Source organism: Taurulus bubalis (assembly GCF_910589615.1).
Source record: "Taurulus bubalis genome assembly, chromosome: 9".
NCBI lineage: Eukaryota > Metazoa > Chordata > Actinopteri > Perciformes > Cottidae > Taurulus > Taurulus bubalis.
This window is the reverse complement of record NC_136597.1, coordinates 14439184-14464316: the sequence shown is the minus strand read 5'-3', so window position 1 is coordinate 14464316 and position 25133 is coordinate 14439184. Positions and strand designations below refer to the sequence as shown.

Genomic DNA, 25133 nt, shown 5'->3' with positions numbered 1-25133 from the left:
CTGATTTGAATCAAAACCTGAAATCTCAACAAAAATGTTATAAGCCTCATACAAGTATTTGTTGCAGTTGGACAGAATTAGATTACACAGGTGTTTATTGTACTGTGACCACCCCGTGTTTGCACTGCGTGTTATAAAATGGCTCGTGCTAAACTGAGCACCAGTTTCCTCTCCTAATATCTCTGTACCAAAGCACAGCGAAGGACAGATAAAAGCAGATAAAAGAACCGTTTTTAAACTCAGTGTGGCAATTTAGTGGAAGCCCTTTAGCTCAGAAGCATTCAGTTCTTCATTTAATCTTATCCCCTGAGAAATATTATAGACCTCCTGCGTAGCCTTTACCCGCATTCCTCTACCTAGTTTAGCGCTCATGCTATTGATTTTCCCATTAAGGGCTAACGCTAACCCCTGAGTAACCAGCCCCTGTATAGCGCACTGTGAAGGCAGTATTGAACTGATGCTGTCCAGGGACTGTAATCAATGTCTTCTCCTCCACTGTTATGCAATATTATTTACATGACTCTTCTTCTCTTTTCCGTTCACTTTTCTTCTGTCTCTGTCTGTCACGCTCTCCTCTTTTTCTGTATCTGAAACACAGGTGGGGTAGTAATGCCTGGCAGCTGTAGCCTCTGGTATGGACAGCGGTGAGGGAGGCGGAGGGGATGGAGGGGGAGGAGAGGAGAGAGATGCTGACCTCAGCCCCCAGGCTTTATCTCTTCCTCTCCTGACCCTAGCGGTCATTCCGGAGCAGGGGTCATCTTCTCATACCTCAGCCATGGCCCCTGCCAAAGAGCCCCTGACCCTGCCACAGCAGGAGGAGGAGGGCGCAGAGGGGTTCCAGGCTAGAGAAGAGACCCAGGGAGGTGAGCAGAAAGAAGGAGGCCGACATTCACAGGAGAATGGAGCGTGTCAAAAGCAGGGCATGAAGGAAGACTTCGCGGAGGGATATTTGTCAGGGCAAAGGAAGGAAGAAGGGGAGGTGCATGTAGGTGTAGGAGAGGCGTCAGTTACAGGGGGCCTCCCAGCAGCCCTTAGCAGCAGAGGGGGAGAGGAGGAGGAGGAGAAGGAAGAGGAGGAGGCCATCTCAAACCAAAGCCAAACCAAATCCAAATGTTCTTTATTACCTCAACCGAGCCAGCACAGCTCTTCTTCCAAAACTGCAGAGGCCAGTGGCACACTCGACAGCAAAATAGCCGCCTCTCCAAAGCCCTCCCCCACTCCTTCCACCTCTCTAAATCCCTCCCCTTTTCTTTCCACCTCTCCAAAGCACTTCACTTGTCCGTCCTCCTTTTCTGCCCTGCTGAGCGAGACAGAGGTAAAAGACATTAAGGGAGATCAGGGCTGGATTTCTGAGTTTCCTCAGAGCTTTAAATCCCAGCAGTCTACTCTGGCTTTTTCACTGGCAGGTACAGAGCCTGCCAGTACACCTGCTGAGGATGATGGGCCGGCAGGGGTTCCTCATTCTTCCATTTCCAATGGAGATGGTGCCAAAGCTCCAGAACCAAATGACAGCCAGCTAGACACGGAGGTGGATGACGAGAGAGACAAAGAAGAAGAACAGAAAGAAGCTGTCCTTAAAAATCTCAACCAAGACCTCTCTCCTAATTCACTGACCAGTCACATGACCATAATGCACTCACGCAACTCCTGCAAGACGCTAAAATGCCCCAAGTGTAACTGGCACTATAAGTCCCAACATACATTGCAGGTCCACATGAAAGAGAAACATCCGGAGACAGGAGGCCAGTGTGTGTGTGGTGCCTCCGGGGGAAAGTGTGTGTGTGGCGGTGCAACACGAGGTGTGTGTGGATATTGCAGTTCGGGGAAACCCCATCCTCGCTTGGCCCGTGGCGAAACCTATGCCTGTGGCTACAAGCCCTACCGCTGCGAGGTGTGTGACTATGCTACCTCATCGAAAGGCAACCTCAGCATCCACATGCAGTCGGATAAACACCTCAATAACGTTCAAAATGGGGGACACTCGAATGGTCACATCCACACTTCTCACATTACCACAAGCAACAGCAGCTCCTCCGACAGTAACGCAGTGGATGAGCCCGCATACAAGCCCCCACTCGCTACTCCCACACCTACTACCCAGCCCGCTAAGCTCACACCACCTGCACACACTCACTCTCATGGTAAGCGGTGGCGGTGTGATGTGTGCGACTATGAGACCAGCATTGCCCGCAACCTGCGCATACACACCACCAGCGAGAAACACACACATAACATGCTACGGCTCCAGAGAGGCTACTACCTGTCTCACTGTAGGAGTCTTGCCCCGCAGCTGAAACACTTACAAAACGCAGGTTAGTAATACATCGCTCGCTGTAATCCAACAACGACATTTTTTTAAATGTGCAAATTCTTACAGTGGATCTCTCTGTTTTATAGGTGCGGAGCTCTCTTTGAACATGCGGCTGACCAGTCATCAAGTCGCAGATCAGCCAGTCACCCTTGGGTCTACACTGACTCCTTCTCCCTCCCCCTCCCCCTCTCCCCCTCCAGCCCCATCTATGTCCCCCACTGAACCCCTCTCCCAGGGGGGCGTGTTTCAATGCCTTGTCTGCTCCTGCTTTTCGTCCGACAGCTTAGAGTCTGTGGAGCAGCACCTGAACGCCCCTCGCTCTCTGCCTCAGTCTGAGTGGTGCTCCCTGGTCACTGGCGGCTGCCACTGCAGGCTGTGCGGCTACACCACCCAGCTGAGGGCTAACTTCTCCTTGCACTGCCAGACTGACAGACACCGCACCCGGTACCAGCTTGCCGCTCACCTCCAGGAGGGTGGGGTCAAGGGTCAGGAGGGGGCTGGCCTTATTGCTAAGGGCAACCCTGTCCAGCTGAGGTGCAACCTGTGTGACTACGTGACCAGCAGTTTGGACAAGCTGCAAGGACATTCCCTCAGTTCCCACCACGAGGCCAGCGTCCGGGTTTATCGAGTCAGTACACTTTCATGAGGAACACCTTTTTCGGGCATGCAAGCAGCATTTCAAACATACATTTATTCAGCAATTCATGATGATCGGACTAGATTTATATACTATTGTCAACCATAATAATTGTCATTCTCTCCTTTCTGCCTCATTGTTTTTAGTTCCTGCAGCAGTATGATGGTGAGGTTGATGGGGGATCGTGGCTGTTCCATTGTCTCTTATGCAACCACTCCTCCTCTTCTAAACTACAAGTACTGAAACACAGTCAAACCCCAACCCATCAGCAGAGGGAAGGGCTACTACAGCTGCAGCCAATGGGTGGAGAGGAGCTGGCAGCCATTTTTACCATCAGGAAAAGCCCTGATGGAGTCACAGGTATGAGAATATGAACCATATGGCCGTTTTAATTTCATGTTGCATGTGCTAGCTGACGTCATCGAGCAGATAGGGGATTAAGATGAAAAGCGTGAGAAAATGAGTAATGGCTGTTGCTGAGATATTGATCAAGTAAATTGATTTGTCGATACACATCCTTGTTATACTCCTGACAACAGCTAACTAGCACCTGCTAATCAATGGACCAATACAAATCCCCTGGATAAGGATGGGGGCAGTAAAGGCTAGTCACCCGTCTATTCAAGATGAAACACTGAATTTACATCGTCTGAAGTGTATGAACTGCTGGCACAACATCTAAAATTAGTTGTTCAACCCTTCAGTTGTAAATTAAGTGCATCCTGTGATTTGTTTATGTGCAGATTAAGACTTATCGAGGTGAACTGATGTGTTGTAAGTCCATATTACCTCTACTCCACCTCTGAGGAGAATCTAATGGAGAATCAATACTTGATCAATAGTGTACGGAGGCTAGCAAGAAGAATAGAGTGAGGCTTAAAGACATTGGTCTTTTTGAAGGATGCTATCAAGAGGATATTATAAACTACAATTAGCCTCATTGTTTGAGAGAACATATTGTATGAAGCGCAATGTTTGTGCAACATAATTATTTTTCATGTCCCATAGGAGAGCTCAGTGAGGATATGGAAACTTCCAGTGAGACCACCACTGGTCCTTTGGACACAACCAAAGACACTTGTAACTTGGGGATTTCTGACAAGACAGGTATGTTAATTCATAGTTATTAATTAAAATGATAGCATGATAACATATTACATACATAGTAAATATCAATCTATTTACATGGAGAAGAAGAAACTAGGGAGGAGGAAAGAGAAAAGAGGGAGTCATTTCCATCAGTGAAGCGTCCATCTTCTGAATGCGAGGAAACGGAAAACTCTATCTCAACCAAACGTCCCAGAATACACCAGCAAAATCCGAACCAGCAGGTGAGCAGCTGACACATTTTAATAATTTAAGTATGTCCTTGTTGATATTAAATATATCGGACACAATAAATGCAGTTCTACTGTATCCCACAAACCCATGCCCACCTGTGCACTCTTTCAGCCTTCTAATTCAACACTTTTTAACACTTTTTTACACTCTCCTTTCTCTCTCTTTAAGACTGTCCAGTGCCCTTTGTGCCAGGTTGAACTCCCACACGCACACCTTCGACAGCATCTCACGCATGTGCACAGTGTGGCACAGGACTGTGTTGACAAGCTCATAAGCACAGTAAGTGTATGCAAGTGTGTATTTGTTGTATTTGCGTTTGTCAGGAAGCAAAATAAAACGAGAAGGCAAAGCGATGGGGGAAGGGGGAGAGTGAAATGTAGGGAGACAATTCCATTAAGAAGGCACCAGAGAGAAAGGCACCGCTTTTTTAATGCATGTTTAAGTAGCTCCCCGCTATCATCTTTGATGCAGCCGTGCATTTTGTGTGTATGTGTATGCGCGTTTTAGAGTGGAAGAGAGAGGGGTTTGAATGAGTGAGTGAGGGAAAAGCCAGTCTTTCTATAATGCATGTTTAAGTAGCCCTCTATTACCAGAAGTGCAGTCAAGCTAAAAAGGGGCCCCCATGCTTTTTACTGTGTCTCTCCAACTAACAAAGACTGGTCATCTATCCACATCACCATCCTCCATCTCCCTGGCCCGTATGCTAAGTGGCCTTTGTCTCTTGCGCTCTTCGCCTCCACTTGACTGACTGCTTTTCACCCTTTCTCCCCTCTGCTGTCCCTCCCTCCCCCCCTCCAGCTACTCCTATCATTCCTATTCAGAAATCTCTGTCCCTGCCCCTCCCTTTCTGCCTCTCCCAAGCTCTCTCTCAATTTCTTATGCGTTACCCCTCCCTTACTCACTCTCTCTCTCCGAAGCAGTTTTTTTTGTTCATTGCCCCATACCTTCTCCCTCTCTCTCCATGCTCTCTCTCTTTCTCATATTCTATACCCCGTACCCCTCTGCCACCCCCACCATCGTCCTCTCTCCAACCCCTCCCTCACTCTCTCTGATAGTAATTGAGGTTCATTAATTCAGACTGAGGTGATGATGGCCATTATGTACCTTGCTTTCCAATTACGCTCTCTAGATTAAGCCTGACCTTCAGTTTTCTCTGCTGTGTGTGTGTGTGTGTGTGTGTGTGTGTGTGTGTGTGTGTGTGTGCGTGTGCGCGCGGTTGTTCTTCTCTTTCTCTCTTATGAAGCTGTTACGAAGAGAAAACTCTTGTCATGTAAATCTCATCTTAGCTGTCTGTCCTTTCCTAAGGGTAGCTAGCTGTTAGATAGATATGGTATTTGCTCTCAGTGCTCGAAGCTGTGGAGATAGAGGTTTTCTGTATGAAGGATGATTTTAAATAAATTCATTATTCAGCTCAGTAAAGTTTTATTAAACCCTTGGGGCATGTTGGACGGAGCTGAAGGGCAGACCCACATATCTCACCATATACACTTATTACCAAATTGATGTGCCTCGCTGTCTATACTGCTGCGCAGGCAGGTGCAAGATGTAACGATACACTCACAGATTCACACTTTAATGTTTTATGATATTAGGACGGGGTGTGTAGACACTCATGTTTATACGTCTGCATATTTGCTTGCGGTTTTCTGTACAATTAAATGTTTTATTCATAATATAGGATTGAGAAAATATGGTAATATCCCATATTTCGCTCAGTCTGAATTGGTAAAACAGCACTAATTATAACTGGCAATAACTCCCTCCCCAATGGAAAACAAAAAAGAAATTGACACTGTCATTTTTTCCCCTTGCAGGTCACACTATCCATGGAACAACCACAGCCTCAGCTGCAGACAGAAACACAGACGGATGATACTCAGAAAAATAAAGATACCAAGAATACCAATGCAAATTGTTCCCATACTGCTGATTCCAGTGCCTCAGTTGATTCACAAGGTTGGTTTAAAATGCACTGCAAAAAAGACTTAATTCAGAGTCATACATTCCAAACAATGTCACTGTTGTTTATTTAAAACACATTGTTTTTTTGGCCTAATGTTATTTAAAATGTACTATTACCATTTTGCAGGCATTTCAGTAGAGAACACTGAGGGAGATGTAGCCGCACCCAAAGATGTCACAGCTCTACTCACCCCACCCTTAGAAGACAACACCACTCACCCTTCCAGTGGCAGACTGGCTCCTCAGTCCCCAAATCAGACCCCCCCCTCTTCCCCGATCGGCGACCCCCCTCCTCTTTCTGATCGCCATGGTTACCGGTTCCGTTGCAGCAGGTGCAGCTTGGCGTTCCCCACTCAAGAGAAGCTCAAGCTGCACTGGCAGTACCATGCCATGAGGGCGGCAACAGAGTGCCCCCTCTGCTCTCGACGATGCCGCAGTCAAGAGGCCTTGCAAAGACACATGCAGAACACACACTCACAGCTGGACTACACACAGGGACAGAATACACTCTTGCCACCTCACACGGCTCAATACATGGAGCTAAATAAGAGCTCAGTTCAACAAGATTTTAGTTTATCACCTCAAGTGGGTCAAGAAGCAGGAGAGGGTGAGGATGAAGAGATAGAGGAAGAAGCCCTGGGCATGGTGGGAAAGGAAGAACACAAAGAAGAAGTACAATTTAAAGAGAAGGACCTGATCGGTCAAGTTGATGGAGATGAGGAAGATTTAACTGAGCCAGAGAAAAGGCCACATGAGGAGATCATATCAGAACCTACTTCCAGCTCATTTTTCAAAAAGTGCTCCAACCCCACAATGGACCGCTATCTGGATCCAACAAGGCCCTATAAATGCACAATATGCTCTGAATCTTTTACCCAGAAAACCATTCTTCTGGTCCACTATAACTCTGTGTCCCATCTCCACCGGGCCAGACGGGCCCTCCAGGACTCTGGCACAGGTGTTGCTGTCCCCGAGGCTCCCCGTGGCCCAGATCCTAGGCCCTACCGCTGCCGATTGTGTGGAGTGGGCTATAGCCAGAGCTCCACACTGGACATTCATCTTCGCTCTGTTCTTCATCAGACTAGAGCTCGTGATGCCCAGAACTCTGCTCCACAGAACCCAGGATCTAGTGTATCTGCTCCAGTGTCAGTCCCCACCACTGCTACTCAGGCTGCTACCAACAGAGAAGAAATATCAAAGGGTTTGCTGTTCACCAAGAGGCCAGATGTAGTAAGCTCTTCAACCTCTTTACTATTAGGCCAAGGCTTAACAGCTGAGGCACAGCCAACCCTCTGTATCCCAACTGACAGCAGGCAGGCTAAAAGTAGAGTTTCAGAACTTATAGCATCAAGAAACCAGTTAATGCTAATACAACAGCAGCAGTTAGCCCAGGCTCAGGCACAGGCCCAAGCTCAGTTACAACAACACACAGCTCTGCTCCAGTCCCAATTGATGCAGCATTTCCCCTTAGGGACAGATAATCTCCTTAAACAACACTTCTCCCTGACACCAGACAACTTGCTCTCTTTGCAGCAGCAACTTCTTATGCCCTTTTATTTGTCAGGAGACATGCATATTAACCCAGAGTTAACTGTTAAGAGCCTAGAACTTAGTCAATTAGTATGTGCCAACTCCATCCCCAACGAACAAGTTAAGGTGGAAGTTAAAAGGGAGCCCCAACCTCAAATTGATGACAAACAAACCCAGAGACAACGTTCAAACTCAGCTTTTAACCAACCAAAGGATCGTGTGCAGTTTGAAGTCAATGTTGAAGCTGGCTGCAGTGGATCTGCCAACAACCAGTCAGAAAAAAAACACAGCAATTATAATCTTGAAGAAGAAAAAGAAGACATGTCTGTTCCTACTTTTAATAATACATGTCAGAAAGCGGAAACGGATTCCTCTTCATTTACTCTTCTTGGATCGCAGTGTCCTCCTCCCAGAGTGCCCTATGCAGCTGTGAATGGCGAGCCTGTTAGAGCCCTGCTGCAGAGTTATGGCTACGAGTTGGCACTGCAATACATACAAAGTAGACAAAGACACCCGCAGCAGATACCAACCCATATGATGCCAGATAAACAGGAGTGTTCTGATATCAACAAGATGAAGGTATGCTCAGAAGAAGAAAGAGTTGAGTTAAGTGGACTACAGGATGTACAGCTGGAAAGCTGTAATGAGGATAACAAAGGAGTAGAGGGCAATGAAGAAATAGAAAGTTTGCCACATGACAAAAAAAAGAAAGATAAGGAATCGGTAAACAACGAAAGAGGTTGTTGTGGAAGGGGAGAAAAGTGTAGAGACTGTGGCAAATTTTTTTCAGATCCCTTGATTTTGAAAAGTCACCGGGAGTACATTCATAGGAAACTGTTTTCTACTCCTGCACTGGAGAAATTTTCCAGAGAATACAGGCAGCAGTATGACCAGATGTACCCGATCACACAACCTAAATCTGGGGAGAATTCAGCTGCCGCCCCAGTCCCATCCTCAGAATCTGAACCAGAACTGGAACCAGTTATGCCTCAAGTTAAAAGCCTTGCACCCTCACCTGTCCCTTCATTTTCAGATCCCACAACCAAAATGTGTACTCTTGCTACAGACCTAACAACAACTGTCCCCAAACCTTCTTCTTCATTTCTTTCTCAATCTCAAGAATTTCCACAACAAGAGGCACCCATCCCAAGCACAGCTGCTACAGCTACTTCTCAAACCACATCCAACGCTAACGCCATACCTCTTACCTTACCAAAAATACCTATGCTTCCTCATACTTTGCCCCAGCTTCCTGTATCCCAACTGTCTTTACCTAAGCTTCCCCTACCGCACATTCCTTTTCCCATGGACCTATCTCTCCTCCCTTCGATGGTGATGCAGTCTGTGGGTCTCCAGCCCCAACATTGGTTAGACTCAAGTTTGAACCCTGAGTTGGCAAAACTCTACCAATCTCAACTCAACACAGCACTGCTAGTGCAACAGCCACAGCTCAGCCCTTCTTTGCTTGTCCAGCAACCCCAGCTCAGCCCAGCTTTGCAAGGTCAACCTTCACCGATAAATTCTGCACTGCTGGGTCAACCATCCCAACACAGCCCAATCCAAACAGGACAGCAACCCCAAGTCAGCCCAACAATAATTGAGCAACACGGTAAGAGAACCCGAACCCGAATCTCCGAGGAGCAACTGACTGTCCTGAGGAAACGCTTTGATATTAACAGCCTCCCCAGTGATGAAGAGATGAACAAGATGTGTGAACTGTCTGGGTTGCCTCATAAAGTTATCAAACACTGGTTTCGCAACACCCTATTTAAAGAGCGCCAGCGAGACAAGGATTCCCCTTACAATTTTAATAACCCGCCAACCATAGCCCTGGAGGAGTCCAGAGGAGTAGCACAAAGCCAGCCTCTGTCACTTTCCCCATGTCCACTGTCCCCAGCCCTTCCAGCCCATACCTCCCCACAGCCGCAGACAACAGACCTCCTGAGAGGAGAGTCCCATAGGGGCCGACGCTCTTCCCGAACCCGCTTCACGGAACAACAGCTGGAGACCCTGCAGGGGGTGTTTGAGGCGACTCCTTATCCCAGAGAGGAAGAATATGACAGCTTATCTGCTTTGTTGTATCTCCCTAACAGAGTCATTGTTGTGTGGTTCCAAAATGCAAGACAAAGAGCCCGTAAAACTCAAGACCTGGGGACAGACGATGGATTAGATGGGAAGAACCAACTTGACAACATTCACAGTCAGAGAAATGGCTGCTACAAGAATGATGATGACGATAACCGCTGTGAAGCACAAGGTGAATCTCCGAATGAAAACTCCATGGATCTGACTTATGAGTATTACACCAACCCTGACTCACCTGTCCTTGATTCTTCCTCTCACTGCATAGAAAGTGAGCTTCTAACAGCCAATGGTGAACCAACACCTGTTCCTAGGAAACAAGAAGATACAACAATATCTTCTCAAGCTAACAAGAGCCTAGCTCTTGTTCAAATAAAACATGAAATTTCAGATGCAGACATCCAGCGTAAGGAAATTGTTCAGGCCATGAAAACCGGGTCCTCTCCACAAATAGAGCCCAATATGCAACCAGAAAGTACTCCAGAAAGACTACAGCCTCACTCCTCCTCCTCTTCACATAAGACGGTACCGGCCATTGCGTCCACAGCTCATTCCAGCCACGGGCATACATGCAGCCCTCCATCTGATCCAGCGGTTGAAAAGCCTGTTGATACTTCACCCAGCCTCCCTGCTGCTTCAGAGTCTGACACAAGCCACATTCGGCTGCCTGATGCCACCTCTTGCCTATCCACTGAAACCCAGCAAAAAACCCCACTCCAACCCCAAACGCAGGCTCAGTTTCAGTGCAGTCTCTGCCCAGTATCCTTGCCCTCATTCCAGCTGTGGCAGGAGCATCAGACCAGGCACCTCCTGGCAGCTCAGTCCCAGGTCCAATTTCTCCACTCTGGCTTCACAGACCGAACCATGCCTTACATGATGCTCCACCCCAACCACAGCCTGATGGCCAGTCAAATGCTTTCAGGCGCTATGTCCCAGATGCACCCTAATCCCACACATTCCATGATTTCACACTTAAACAGCATACAAATGAAAAATACACTCTCTGATCACTCGAGTAACACCCACACCAGCCTCTCTCAAAGTTCCCTGACACCCATGAAGCAGAGTTCAAAGCTTTTGTCAGAGACCACTTTTGAAGGCCAAAGGAGCAGTAGAGAGATTGAGGAAGACCACCGCAGGGATAAGCGCCAGAGAACCACCATCACCCCAGAACAGCTTGAAGTGTTGTATCAGCGCTACAGTATGGACTCTAACCCCACCAGAGGAGTCCTGGAAGGCATTGCACGTGATGTCGGCCTGACAAGACGTGTAGTTCAGGTATTTTATGGATTGATTGTATTTGAATGTTTTTGGGAGAGAGGGACAGAAAGCACGACGCAGAAAAAATACTTAATGATGTTGTGTAACTCAAATTTTAAATCATACTGGTCTTTCCTTCACAGGTCTGGTTTCAGAATACACGAGCCAGAGAGAGAAAAGGACAGTTCCGGTCGATGGGGCCAGGATCCAATTTCAGCTTGGGTTTGAACCACTTGCGCTGCCCATTCTGCAGGGCTCTCTTCAAGGTAAAGAGTGCGCTTGATGCCCATATGCGGTCACGCCATTGGGCAGAGGCTGAAAGAGCAGGCTACAACTTATCGATGAGTAATGGCTCCAATGGGCAGATTGGGATGGCTATGTCATCTGTCATGGACAGACCAGGCCCATCTATCTCCTCCAACTTCATCCCAAACCATGGCTTTGTCATCATTAACAAAGAGTTAAGTATGAAGCCACCTTTGTCTTCAACCACTGATCTGAACAACCCAGAGGAGGATGATGACTATGAGGAAGATGATGAAGAGTACCCATGTGAAGAGGGTTCCAGTATGGCTGACCAAGGGTCTCCTAGTCCTGAAGGGTCTGGGGGTCCAAGCTCAGATTGGGGTGAGACACAAAGTCTGCAACAGCACCAACATCAGCAGCAGCGCCAAAGGACACAGATGAGCCACTTCCAGGTACTCCAGCTCAGAGACTTCTACAGGAGCCACCGTACCCCCAACCGGCATGAGTGTGAGACACTGGGCCAGGAGTTGGGACTGCCTCACCGAGTTGTACAGGTAAATGTTTCAAATATTTATAAATTAATAAATGCAATTTGCATTTGTTAAAGATTAAAAAGTACTGTTTCAGAATAATTATTTTAAGGGTGATAGCTAACTTATTCATACAAATCTTTTTACAGGTGTGGTTCCAGAATGCCAGAGCCAAGGAGAAGAGGGCCAGGAGCCTGAGCTCCGACTCTGCAGAGAGGGAGCAGGCCGAGCTGTCCGCAGGAGCAGGGGAGAGAGACCGAGCTTGAAGAGGCAGACTACGGCGGCTTTGCTTCTTTCTACTACATTCTCCCCAAAGCCCCTCCTGAACCTGCTGTTGATCTCGAAATATATACCTTGTCCACTTTGCTGCCAAACCTGTAACCTGAACACCCCAAAGATGCCGAGCCACAGCGGCCCAAAGAGAAACTCTCAACTGAAAATAGGAGAGAGCCCAAACCAAGTCCTCTCTACCACAGCTTTCCTCTTTTCATATTGTTCTTAAACTCTTTCCCGGTCTGTCCTTTCACGTTGAAAAGAGCACCTCTCCCTATTATGTCAAGACACCTTACTACAACCAAACACCATCTTGATAAAAAAAAAAAACAGATGCCACAGAGGCCAAAGAGCATTCTCCAAGTATGTGACCTCACTGCCCAGCTAGACCTGCAGTCTACCTCTCAGTCTGCATGACAGACTCACATTGGGCCCTCCACCAGACAGTGCTAGATGACTAGCTGTGTAGCATGTAGTGCCAGTCTGTAAGAGGCTGGAAAAGAAATTGTCAAAGAGATTTTAGTGTAAATAGAGAACTCCAAAAGAAAAACTTGAAGAAAAACAAAGCAGTTAACAGTGAAAGAAGATGATGAAAAAAAAAAGAGAAAAACTGAAAAATATCCTTGAAGGAGATGGAGGTTTTCGCAAAGAGCTTTTGTAAAGACTGACTCAGATTCCAAAGCTCGTAACCAAAATTTTTCATGTCTGTGGATTTAGTTTCAACACGTTTTTTTTCAATAACAAACTGCAGAGCTGACGTCTGTACAGTGAATGGGTGAAATCTGCACCTGGCAAAATGAAGCCGAGTACCAAAAGACTGATACGATGCCAGGATGCAGCTTCACCCCCCACAAGCCAATGATGAGTCTTCTGTTGTACATGTACACCTTCTATGTTCCTTTAGTGGATAACCGCCCAAATAGCACAGAACGAAAAGGCCAGTTTGTCCTAAACGGGGCAAACTATTTTTTATAGCACTCAACCATTATACTGTATATGAAAACTTTAACCAAACTCAAATTTACATTGTGTGTGTTTAGTAATAGTTTCTTAATATAAATCTTATGGACTGAGATAAACTGTCTTGCGTCGATATAATAGTGTCATGATTATGAAAAGATTATGACAGCTTTGATATGTTCAGGCAAAGTGACTTACTGCCTTTCCGTTCTATTTGAATATACCAATGGCTGACCAATGTTATTTGATTAATGTAAAGCTTTCTATGCTCAGGTCAACAGCTCAACATGGCTCTGCTTAAATTGTGGTCTTAATACTGTAATTTTCTGTTTTTAAAACAGAGGAGGCATGGTTTAACCTAGGACTAAGTATTAAAAGATATCTACAAAAACATCTGTATTTCAAAGATCTGAGCTTTTCACCACTGAGTAATAGATTGTGACAAAAACCTTATTGAAACTAAAGTGTTTAATAGTGTGAGGGGTAAATGTACAGTATTTAGCTTTTGTATGGTTGACTCAAGACTTCATTGGATGATTGAGACATAGCTCCCTTTTCCACTTACAGATGGGGAGCTACTGCGCAAATCTGAGAAAAACTTCGGATGTTATTGATGTTATTTTTGTACACTTAATTTATTTTCCCTCTTTCTCCTACCTTACTGACTTTCCTTGTTTGCTCTCTACCTTTCTTCCTGTGTTCATTTGCAACCAGTCCTTATTCTAACTGTAATAATGATAATATAACAATAATAGCTAAACAATAATTAATGCTTTAAGACAAAAATCCAAAGACGTGATAATACTTTAACCATATGACCTACAAAAATAAGCGCTACTGTTTACTTGACGATGTATTGCTGTTTTTAAAGAAGGAAGGAGTCCCTATATCTAAGCTACTGTTTTCTGCCTCTCATAAGCACACTGGAGACTGTAACCAAAACCCCAAACTAGAGCCATGGCAGTCTGTAATATAGCGGTTAAAGAGTTTTACTTCTCTTGAGAAATGTTGCAGTTTATTTTTCTTTCTTTTTTACCATAGTGTTGAACTTCAGCCCTTAAGGATGTCCAGTTTGCTGCTAATGTACTGTAGTTTCTAATGATACTGTAGAAAGATGCATGCTCTGATCGCTTTACCACTAGGCTTTAATGACTACAAACTGTAATGATACCTGTGATGCTGTTGATAAACTGCTCCTATGTTATGCCGTTGTAAACAAATGGATATGTGGGGCTCAATTCCATCAGGTTTGTTTTCAGTATCCTAATAATTACCCCGACTCAGAAGATAAAAATGGCTTTCGTATTACCAGAAATATTTTTTCAAGCTTCAGTTTTAGAGAAACCTGCTTGGGGCATTCATTTCTCAATACTTATGGAGATACTGCATAGCTATTTGAAGGAGTTCAGCCCCAAATCTTCCACTGGTATGGTGTCAGGCTTTCTGTGTTGCAATGTCTCTAGTCTCTAGCCATTTGCCCGTCGAAAACAGCTTTGCTGAACCCGTCTCAGACTGACATCACAACCAACTTTCCAAAGGATGTGGACTGACTTATACTCTGTCATGTTTTGTTCTTAAACTAACCAATGTTTACGACAATACCAATGAGCTTTCTTCTGTACAGAAATGTGCATTCCAAATACCACAAAGGCAGTTTTTTGTATACTGATTATTTAATTTGTCATATTCTCTTGATCTTATTGACTGTAAGATGTACATATTGGGGTCCTCTATGGTGAAGGGACTCTGTTATCCTTAATGTAGGTAAAACTATTCTTTTAATTTTTTCTGGATATGTTGTTGCCATAGTGATGACCAAAAAGATACCTGTGATGTGCACCTGTCCTTATGTCCTGCTCCAGTGGTTTAGTGCGTCTCTATACTCGCCCTCCCCAAGTTCTCCCTTACTGGTGTGTGTTTCTCTTCCTTCCCCTTCCCATACTCCACTGAGCTAAATAAAGTCTGCTTTGGTGCATGCTCTGGTCTCATCCCTGGTCTTACCAAGAGAAGCCATTTTGTGAATGTTGTGATATGCGAGGGTGTCTGCCTATTATGTGTGTTTCATATTTCAGGTTGTATGTTGTGTGTGTGGAAGGCTTTTGATGTGCAACCGTGTGTGTGTGTGTGTGTGTGTGTGTGTGTGTGTGTGTGTGTGTGTGTGTGACACAGCAGTGTGTGGAAGGCGTTTGGTGAATGGAGCCATGACCTCTGGGGTCACTTCATTAATTACATCTGTGACATTCAGCCAGATGAGTTTCCTTTGTAACTAAATGATATGATGAATATTAACGACCTTGGATGAATTACACTGCTGCTTCTGCTGCTGCTGATGATAATGTGTTTTACGACTCTAGGAGAGAGGGGAGTAAAATTGCACACTACAGCACATTTAAAGCATGCACATTTTCATATGCAACATTTCAAAGACCACAGCGTAGGTTGGTAGAGCAGATTTTATTTTGTTTTCTTTTATGTAAAACTTTCCAGTGGTTGACACCTTTGTCAGAGAGGAAAAACTACAAAACAAGAATGCGTTGTTGAGTCTCAAGCACAAACTGGTATCAGCACCTTGTTCTCTAGCAGCAATAGATTGGTTGAACCATTATACATGAATGCGACAACACAGGAAACAGTTCTGATTTGGGTTGCAGGGAATAGACAAACAGATACAACTGCAAAGTAAACACAGAAGAGGACTTGAGATGGCTTCGTAGCTGATGATAGCCATCTTAGAAAGTCATCCTGATAAAGTGATCCCCAACCATTTCTCCTTCTCCCTGTCCTCCCCCTCTTAATCAAATGAGTACTGTGCAGCTGGTGGGGTTGCGGCAAAAAGGGGTACGAGTGTGTGTGCAGAGGAGGGGGGCTTGGGGGGGGGGCTTTGAGGGATGGCGTGAAATTATTGCCTGCTGGTGTATATGTGTCGCTGGGGGTAGAAGAGTAGAGTAGGGGATTGGGCTGGGGGTAGGAGGGTGGGGTGGGGGGGGGGGGTAATGTCATTGCCTGCTGGTGTATCAGTAGTGGGGGCTCATTTAGATTTAGATTGGTTATGTGAGGAGAGAGCTGAAAGGCCAGCTCATGTTTATGCATGAATCCCAAAGCATGCTGCTGTGGTGGAGCCCCGAGTTAAAGAGACAGAGCTCAAATACATTCACACATTTAGACACAGCTCTGGTTCTTTGGATAAGGCTTCAGTCGAAGTGATGCTTTACTATCAGATACATTTCAATCAGTTGTGCGTGTGTTCGTCTGTTTGTGATGCAGATAGACTACATCTATGTCCAAATGAAAATCATGCCGCTTCTTTTTAATCAAAACCAAATTTAGATCTAATTTTAGTTTTAAAAATCCCACTGCCCTGTCCTGAAGATTGCTTTGGTATCTTCTACAGCTGATGCAGAGCTACACACAGTACATGGGTGCTTCCCACATTACAATCATACACACACACACACACACACACACACACACACACACACACACACACACACACAGTAATCAGTAAATGTCTTTGAAGGAGAGTTTGTTCAGCACTTCATCAGGTATAAAGTGGTTTTTATTTGGAAATGTGGTCCCTATCCATCTTTTAAATGACTTTTTAATGGTCGTCACACCATCCTAATCAATCATGTAGCAGAGCTAGCCTGCAAGTGCAAATACACTCTATTTATAATTCCTACATTCTGCTGCAAAAACTGACACTGTACCTTCTTAGTGCTGTAAACGAGTAGAAGAATGAGTGAAATTGTCTTTCTGATTTTGTGGAAACATTAGAAAGCCTTCCTATACCGCTCACCAGCATCCTAGATATGAGGTACCCTTTGAAGTCTGTCTTTATATTATATTTGCACTCTAAACCTGTAGAAAGGGTGGATAGAATAACTATAAAAAAACACTATACTGTTTATTGTCATTCTTGGGTGTCTCCACATTCAGGCCGACAATTCTGTCTTTTTTGTGACCCCTCACCATCCCCCATCCACCTTGCATCCCCCCCCCCTCATAGGCCCCTTTTCAGTACTTTACATCTATAATGAGATACAAATACGCATCAGCAGGACAGTGTCTACGCCACGCGTCACTGTGTGAATATTACTCACACTTATTAGCTGGATTATGTTAATCTTTACACTCTCTGCTCACAGACAACAGACTCCCCATGATATGGGGGTGGTCACGGCAGTAAGCGTGTGCTGTCGCGTGTGTACGCGTGTGTATGGCTGTGTGTGTGTGTTGAAGTGATTGCCATGTTGTCAAACTGATCTGCATGTGAAAGGGCGGTCTAATTACATCACTTATGCAAATAAGAAATGCACATATGCATGCACATACATACACACTACTGACAGCTTACTACTGAGGTCAAAAAGACAGTGTGAGCTATTCTCTTATTGACTAACACGAGGTGGCATCCCCACCTGTCAGAGGTAGACATGTCTTGACAAAATACAGAGAAGTCAAAAAGAATGTTTTGACACACTCCTTCAGATAAATTAGAAAAAAAGAGTGGATGGGTCAAGCTCACAGTAGACTAAAGCACTTAAACTGTTATTGGAAAATGTCCAACTGCATATTCACTGATTATTCTTTTTTCAGACTGAAACATTGATAGTATCCCTGTTGGAATGATTGATTGAGTCTGACACATTTTAATTACGCCCAAATTAAATGAATTGGCTGGCGGACTATAAAACATTGCTGTTTAATAACGAGCCCCACCATTTGCCTTTTTTTTTCTTGCTTCATCCAATCCCATTTTGGCTGCCTGCACCAAATAACCTCTCTCCATTTAATGATATGCAAATGAATTTTCATGAACCCCATGATCCCATGCGATGATTAAACTGAGATGACATTAGCTGCCATGCTGCTGCCACTGTCAGTGTTTCTGTCTGCCTCCTTTCTCTCTTCCTATCACTACCATCTTTCTTCGTATCCACGACAACGGCCAACTGGTGATATTAAGGGGTTCATTGTCACCGCTCCCTTATGAATTTGCTTTGTGAGAGATAGCATTCCGCATATCCAGTGTTATTTCTGAGAAGTTTTTCCAATGGCAACAGAGATGGAGCATCAGAGCGAAAGATGTTGGTTCTCCCGCCACATGTGATCGTGGTACGCCGACGACGTACATGTCACAACAACGTGCAAATATTGTAATGCGGTAACATCATACAGACGATTTTGGTAACCTTCCACATCTCTTCTTTTTCCACCTCCAGTGCTCCCCTCCCACCGTTCCGTTTCAGTCTGGATCCAGCTCCACCTCTGCTGTCGTTTATTGTACTCCATTTGCATAATGAAGCCCAAGCTTAATTAAGATCCCACTGGAGTCTGGAGCCAAGGATGAAGGAAAGAAGGACGAGGAGAAGGGGAGGGGGGATCCGGCGTTCCTTAGCTTATCCGCACGTGTCCAAATAGGAGGCACAATTTAAGGGGGGAGTAAAGCGTTGACGAGCGATTAAATCGCTAATTATGATCGGCTGTTAGAATTAGTGTGTGGCTGTTAATTAGCTGCAGATGAGATGCCCAGACAGTTGCCCGCCCCGACGACTGCAGCACCCTCCCTGACTGGCAATAGAGAAACACAGCTTGACACTCTGGAGATGATGCCAACACATCCCTCCCTTTAACACACACAGCAGTCTGAGGGGATATCCCTTTAAGAATATCCCAGGTGTGCATGTGCAGGAAAGAGGCTCTTCATCATCCTTGTCCACCCACTCCCACTGTTCTTCGTTAAGCACAGAATTCCCTTTTTTTCCTTCTTCAATATCCTTTATTCATTTTGCTCATTATTTCTCGTCTTCCACATACTCTTTCTCTTCATATTGGAATGGTATGATCCCTTGCAGGTCTTTGTAATGGTCAGCAGCTTCCTTCCAGTGCAGCAATTGGCATTGAGCAGGGTTGGCATCGAGGAAAGGTTTTTGGTCCAATACTCCTACTATAGTTGAATTTGGCTCTTGTTCAAACGGTCTGCGGCTATTTATTGTCTGCATTTACTACGCTTTTATACAGCTTCTGGTGGCGCCCGTGAATGCCTCTCTGTTTGCGTTTGGCATGATGCCATCTCTGTTTCTGGTCTCTCCCTTGAGGCGATGCCATTGCCAAAACATTTAAGGCATCCGAAATGTCCTGCTCACTGTATGGAGGTTTGAGTTTGCCAATGTGTGTGTAATGTTGGCTTGGCAGCGTGCCATCTTTATCCTCGTGCCCTTGCCGCCCCTGAAAAAAATACCATCACAGAATCGCTGGCAACCGTTGCCTGGGCATCTCCTTTTGGCTTTGTCCAAGCAAACAAACGGCGATTAGCAGCAAATCCTCAGAGGTGAGTCCCCTTGTCTATGACTAAGACAGTTCTCCGCCGACCGTTTTCATCGCTGCGGGTATGCCACGACTGCAGCCTGGCATGGCGCCCGCTGCCTGGCACGCTGTGGCTGGCATTGAGCGAAAGAAAATTAGAAAAATTAAATGAATGTAGGATATTCCACCTCAACGGTCAACAGTCATCACCAAGTTACAGTTTACGGTTTCAAAGTATCATCCATTTTTTCTCCTTCCATGCTTCCCTTCATCCAGCAACATCTGAGTCATCATGTGTCTTCTGGCATCTTGCTCACTTCTATGCTCTGCTGTCCTCTGGTATCTTCTATATCTTCCTTTTCTCTGCCCGCTCTGCTGTTCGTTTCGCCCCATTGTGCCTGTGCCAAGGTGGCACCATGGTAGCAGTATGGAGGTCTGTTTCTCTTCCTCTTCTATTCTTATTGTCCTCACCCCTTCGCCCGTGCCCATGCCCGCCCCGCTCTAGCCCTGACTGGATGGCACTGTGCCAACCTGCCACCGCCATCGCTCTCATTTGTAGCTCATCCCTCCGTTGCCCTTCCCCCTGTCTCTACATTTACATCCCTCTCTCTTCTCTTCTCCTCATCTCATTCATTCACTTTCTGAATCATTTACTCTGTGTGTATCAAGTGCTGCATTAGCAATTAGCTAAGTGACACATATACAACTTTTCATTTCTTAAATGCGCGCCACAAATTGGCGGTCTTTGTTGTGATTTGGAAGACTTCTTTGGCACCTGAAGGAATTCTCAGAGTTACTGCCCTGCTGATAATTACCGCAGCAGTTACTTATTCCACCGAGACAAGAGGAGAAAGACGAAGAGAGCCCTGAGTTTGGATAAAGCTTGTGTTGTTTTAATTAACTTTTACCAACCCCCATCCCCATCATGTGTGCTTTTTTTTTTTACATCTCTAAGCGCCTTATGCAGGTTGTGCTTGTTCACAAACATACTATACATCCATACAATTGATCCGATTATCACTAAAATCAACTGTGTACCATTGACCTCGCCCGCTTTTTCTAAAATGACCCTTGTTTCTTTTTCCTCCTCTTTAAAATACATTGTGTCAAACAAAAGCCGCCAGTGGTGGTAGAGGAGCCATTAAACAAATACTCTCATTAGTACACAAAACATAATGAATATGTAAATGATGTGTGTAATTTATGCATGGGCTGAGAGACTTGTTCTCTTTTCAGTCCTCCATTGTAATCGCTCTATGTATATCCCCTTTCCTCAAAACTTGACACTCTTACGCCAATTCTCCTCTTTTCTTAGACCACCTACTGTGAATAAATCCATGAGGGACATCTTGAGGTCTCACTATTATCTCTTTTATTTTATGTTTATAACACATTTCTCCTCGCCTTTAACCATGGTTTGTAGTCTATAATGGTCTCCCAGAGTCTCCCTGTTTGCTTCTTCCTGCTCACAGCCTCCTTGTCAAAAACAAACCCTGCAGTGACGCATTAAATCAACAACTCATTGTTTGAACAAGGTTTTTCTTCCAGGAATATGAATACTGAATAATATATACACTAAATCACATCCACTGTGTTGTGTGCTGTATTTTGTCTTTGTTCCTTTGTTACTGTGTTGATCTTTATGTGTGGTCCAAACTGTGTGGTAAATTCAAGCTTGCCCTGATAGACGGTGAGTAGCCTTGCTCCTGTCTAGGATAAACACCTATAATACTCTGGCTCCCTTGGCAATCACCATAGCAACAAACCGTGGTACCCACGTGAGTTGCATAATAAGATGTTCTCCAAGAGCACGGACCATAAAGCGACGACAAACTAGACACCCGCAACAATGAATGCAGAAAATAAGCATTCAAATGTCAAACATATCAATAGGCTTGCATCACATAACAAACACTGTCAGATGCTCATGCACCTTCTCTCTGTCTCTCCAGACCTTAAGAGGTGCTGATGAGCCGCAGTCAATGATTGTAATGAGCTATCGATCACCGTGGGAAAACCGAGGGACAGAGAGGGGTGAGGGAGGTAGGGGGAACCAGAGGACACACACACAAACAGAAGGAGGTGGACTGCCAGGGAAAAAAAACTTTAAATGAACTAAATGGAGACAAGCTACCGAAGACAGGGTATCAATACTTGCTTTAATCAAGTCCTTATCTCCTATTGTTCTGCTTAACATAGAATATATGGGGAAGTGCTTTTTGCCAGCGCAGGTTGAGTGGAAGTGTTCAACTGAGAGCAGCTACTGGACGGGCTGATCTGCTCAGGATGACCATGCAGACATGTTTGTCATGAGTGAGTTCAGATGCCAGTGAATGGCACTGACGCAGTATCTCTATTTTCCTCTTTTTGTGCTGTGTGCATGGAGTGGAGGCAGACAGCTTTAGGGAAGGGGGAGGTGCGTTGTGTGTGTGTGTGTCGTGTGTGTTGGCTGGCGTTTCAGATAATGAAATGCAGCAGGGAACAAAGAGCTGGGGGCCCCTATTCTCTGTGCTGCAGCTTCATTTTCACTCCCGTCAGTCTATGATTCTTCCATACCCTCTTTCTTGTGTACGTGTATGTGTATGTTTGTATGAGCGGTTTGTTGTGTGTACCAGTGTCCCCTCCTCCTCCTGTTAGTATTCTGCATGGCAGATCCCCCTAATGTAATAACTGTGTCTGCATGTCTAATTTACAGCAGGAGAGAGTAAATAGCCTGTGGTTAATTACAGTACGTGTGTGTGTGTGTGTGTTTATGTGTGTGTGTGTGTGTGTGTGTGTGTGTGTGTGTGTGTCTATGCATGCGTCTACATGCGCGTGGGTGTGTCAGAATGATTTATGAGTTGCAAATAGCTACACCAGTGGCCCGTTTCTCCTCACTTAGTTTTTAATCTGTCTTTCCATTAATTTTCCTGGAGACGTTATTATGGTTTTATAACAGTGTGCACGCTACTGCACATGTGAGTGCACATGTGTGTTAATGAGACAGAGGTGAGGACATTTTGTGAGAATCGAGGCCATTTGGGCACCTGAGCTGTACTTTGCGATTCTCTCTTCAGACTTCTCCATTTCCCTTACTTCCTTTCTCTTTTCCGGTGTTTCATTCACTCTCGTCATTGAGAGCCACAATGAACACAGATCTTTATTGACAGTACACGGTAGAACATGGAAACAGCAGGTCAATCCGTTTAGCCCAAGGGCCGATACACCAATTCACCAATTTGTCAGTGTTAGTTTGAGAGAGAAAAGCAGCTAATCTCTCCTCTCTGCTCTCTATTGATCACACACTTAGACTCCACTTCTCTGTCTAAACACTATTGATTCTCTCTCTCTCTCAATCTCTTTCCCTCTCTCTCTCTCTTTCTGTCTTGCTCTCGCCACATACCATAGCTCTCAACACATCTTCCCTTCATACACTCTGACTTCTTTTCAGATACAAGCTTGAATAATGGAGACTTCATGTCCTCGGCTTGTACTTGAAACCCCAAGTCATATTTTGGATGAATACTTAAGAACATGACCAAAATACAGCGCTGATTAATTTCAGTACTACAGTTTTATAACTGGAACCTATCAACTATACAAAGCATTTTAGAGTTTGGTCCACAATTGTCACTTATTATTGTTTCCTGCTGTGTACATTCAAAAGCGTATGAATGGTCTCATTAAAGAAATCAATTACTTTGAAACCCCTCTACAGCTTGAATACAGAGCATGATTAAAAATGCACTGCTGGGTACGCTGTCTCCTGTCTTTGTTTATCAATCTCACATCACAGTGTGAACTTGAACAGAACCACGTTCCTGTCAAGATGAAAGCTATGCAAAAAAATATAGAATGATTATCTTAAGGAATATGACCCCCCCCCCCTTCATTTTCACATCAACTAAAATTTACCAAAATATCTCTATTTGATTGGATGTACCTTGTGTGGGGCCTTGTCATGACACATTTTAGTTAAGACGTGCATTACCATTTCAATGTAATCATGATGGCACTGAAGATGAAACAGGGAGGAAGAGAAAGAGAAACCTCTGACAAAAACAGAAGTTCGTCATTTATTCAACCCTCTACCCTAATATCAAATGAATGAAATACAAACAGGGAATCCCAAATGTTACTCAGACGCTATGAAAAAACAGCCAGACCCCCATGGGTTTCACCATCAGCCCGTACAACTCGTATTTATTAGACTGGCATACCCCCTACAGGTGAGATTAATTCATTACACTTCTTTAACTTTGCAGGTTACAAAACACTTACACATGGCTTGTGTAACTCAACATCAGCTGTTTGATAACCGGTACTGAAGAGTAGGTCCAGGACGTGGGGCGCATTGCGTGGTACATATGTGTTTAAACTATGCAGTAGAGGACTAGTCACTGCAGTTTTACAGCTACAATTTACCGTTACCTTACATTTGAAGATGCCTCCTTCAGCAGCTGCTCGCGAAGACGGTAAAGCCTTAGTGAGGAAGACGTTAAGGGAAGTGCTGATGGGCCGAGAGGACCCAGAGGGGTTCTTCGCGACGTGCGTGTCCGCTCTGGGGCCCCAGGAGACCCGCTCGCAGTTCCTGTCCCTCATCCGGCCTCTGTCCACCGCGAACGGGCCCTTGCACTCCACCCTCACCTCCATCTACGAGGAATATTTCACTAAGGTCGGTGTCTCTTTATTAAGTATACACGAATACAAAAACGTTAAGGTTATAATGTAAGCGTTTGAAGATAATAATATATGTAAATCAATATATAACCTATATTTGCGTTAAACAGGAGCACGTGTGTTTTGTGTGTGTGTATAAACTTGGTCTGTTGCGCTTTACTTACCCATTTGAACTGCACTTCAATTCTTGACAACTACGAGACGCAGACATATTGGAAATGAGCCAAATCAGTTATGTGTGGCTGGGCATGGCTGACATGTGAGCAAACAACTCTTTCATTGGCATTTGAACAGATTTCGTCAACCAGCCCCGATATGAATAGCTGCCTCTTGGCTCAGGAGCCACACTCTTCCTTCCTGTGTCTACTTGTCTCCTCCAGCCTATGCTGTCCACCTGCTCTTGAGAGACGTAACGTTAAAGTTATGCTTATGTGACTTCACAACCAAGCAGTGTTCTTACAATATCATGAGAAAACTAGAAAATGTCGCGAGAAATTTGGACAGTGTGGCTAAGACGTTGCATTATACATTATATTGTAGTACAAATAACTAAGAAAATGTGTAACAAGAGCAGCAGCTGACGCATTAGTAGTCGTAGAAGTAGAAGTAGTAGTAGAGGTATTAGTATAGCATTCAAACAAGTAGTAGTAAAAGTTGGAGAAGTAGTAGCAGTAGTACAGTATAATATAAGCAGCAGTAGTCACAGTATTAGTAAGAGCAAGTATTTAATAAAACAAATATTTTAAAACATGGTTATTTGTCACTTCCATCATACATAGTACAGTGTGTAGTGAAAGATGATTTTGTGTCAAGCTCCTGAAAAGTAACTAACAAATAGAAGAAAACAACTTGCTCTCTTGCTCTTGCTTCTTACTATTTTTACATGTAGCAAATATTATACATACCATTTGTCATTTCCACCCCAATGACTATATGCAGTTGTTTAATCATTAACTATAATAACGGGGTTGTCCTAATTTAACTGTAGACTGAAGATGATGAACTGGAACTTGCACTGGCGCTCTCTCTAATGGAA

General features: G+C 44.7%; 1 protein-coding gene across 1 annotated transcript; it reads left to right on the top strand.

Annotated features, from left to right (window-relative positions):
- Positions 1-634: 634 nt before the first annotated feature.
- Positions 635-12165, top strand: LOC306741383 (zinc finger homeobox protein 3-like; the record flags this gene model as incomplete). Its single annotated transcript, XM_079223663.1, has 10 exons — positions 635-2312; positions 2398-2939; positions 3095-3308; positions 3957-4055; positions 4143-4279; positions 4458-4568; positions 6104-6245; positions 6379-11141; positions 11267-11923; positions 12049-12165. The coding sequence occupies 10 exons, from the start codon at positions 635-637 to the stop codon at positions 12163-12165; spliced, it is 8460 nt and encodes a 2819-aa protein (XP_079079789.1).
- Between the last annotated feature and the right edge of the window lie 12968 nt (positions 12166-25133).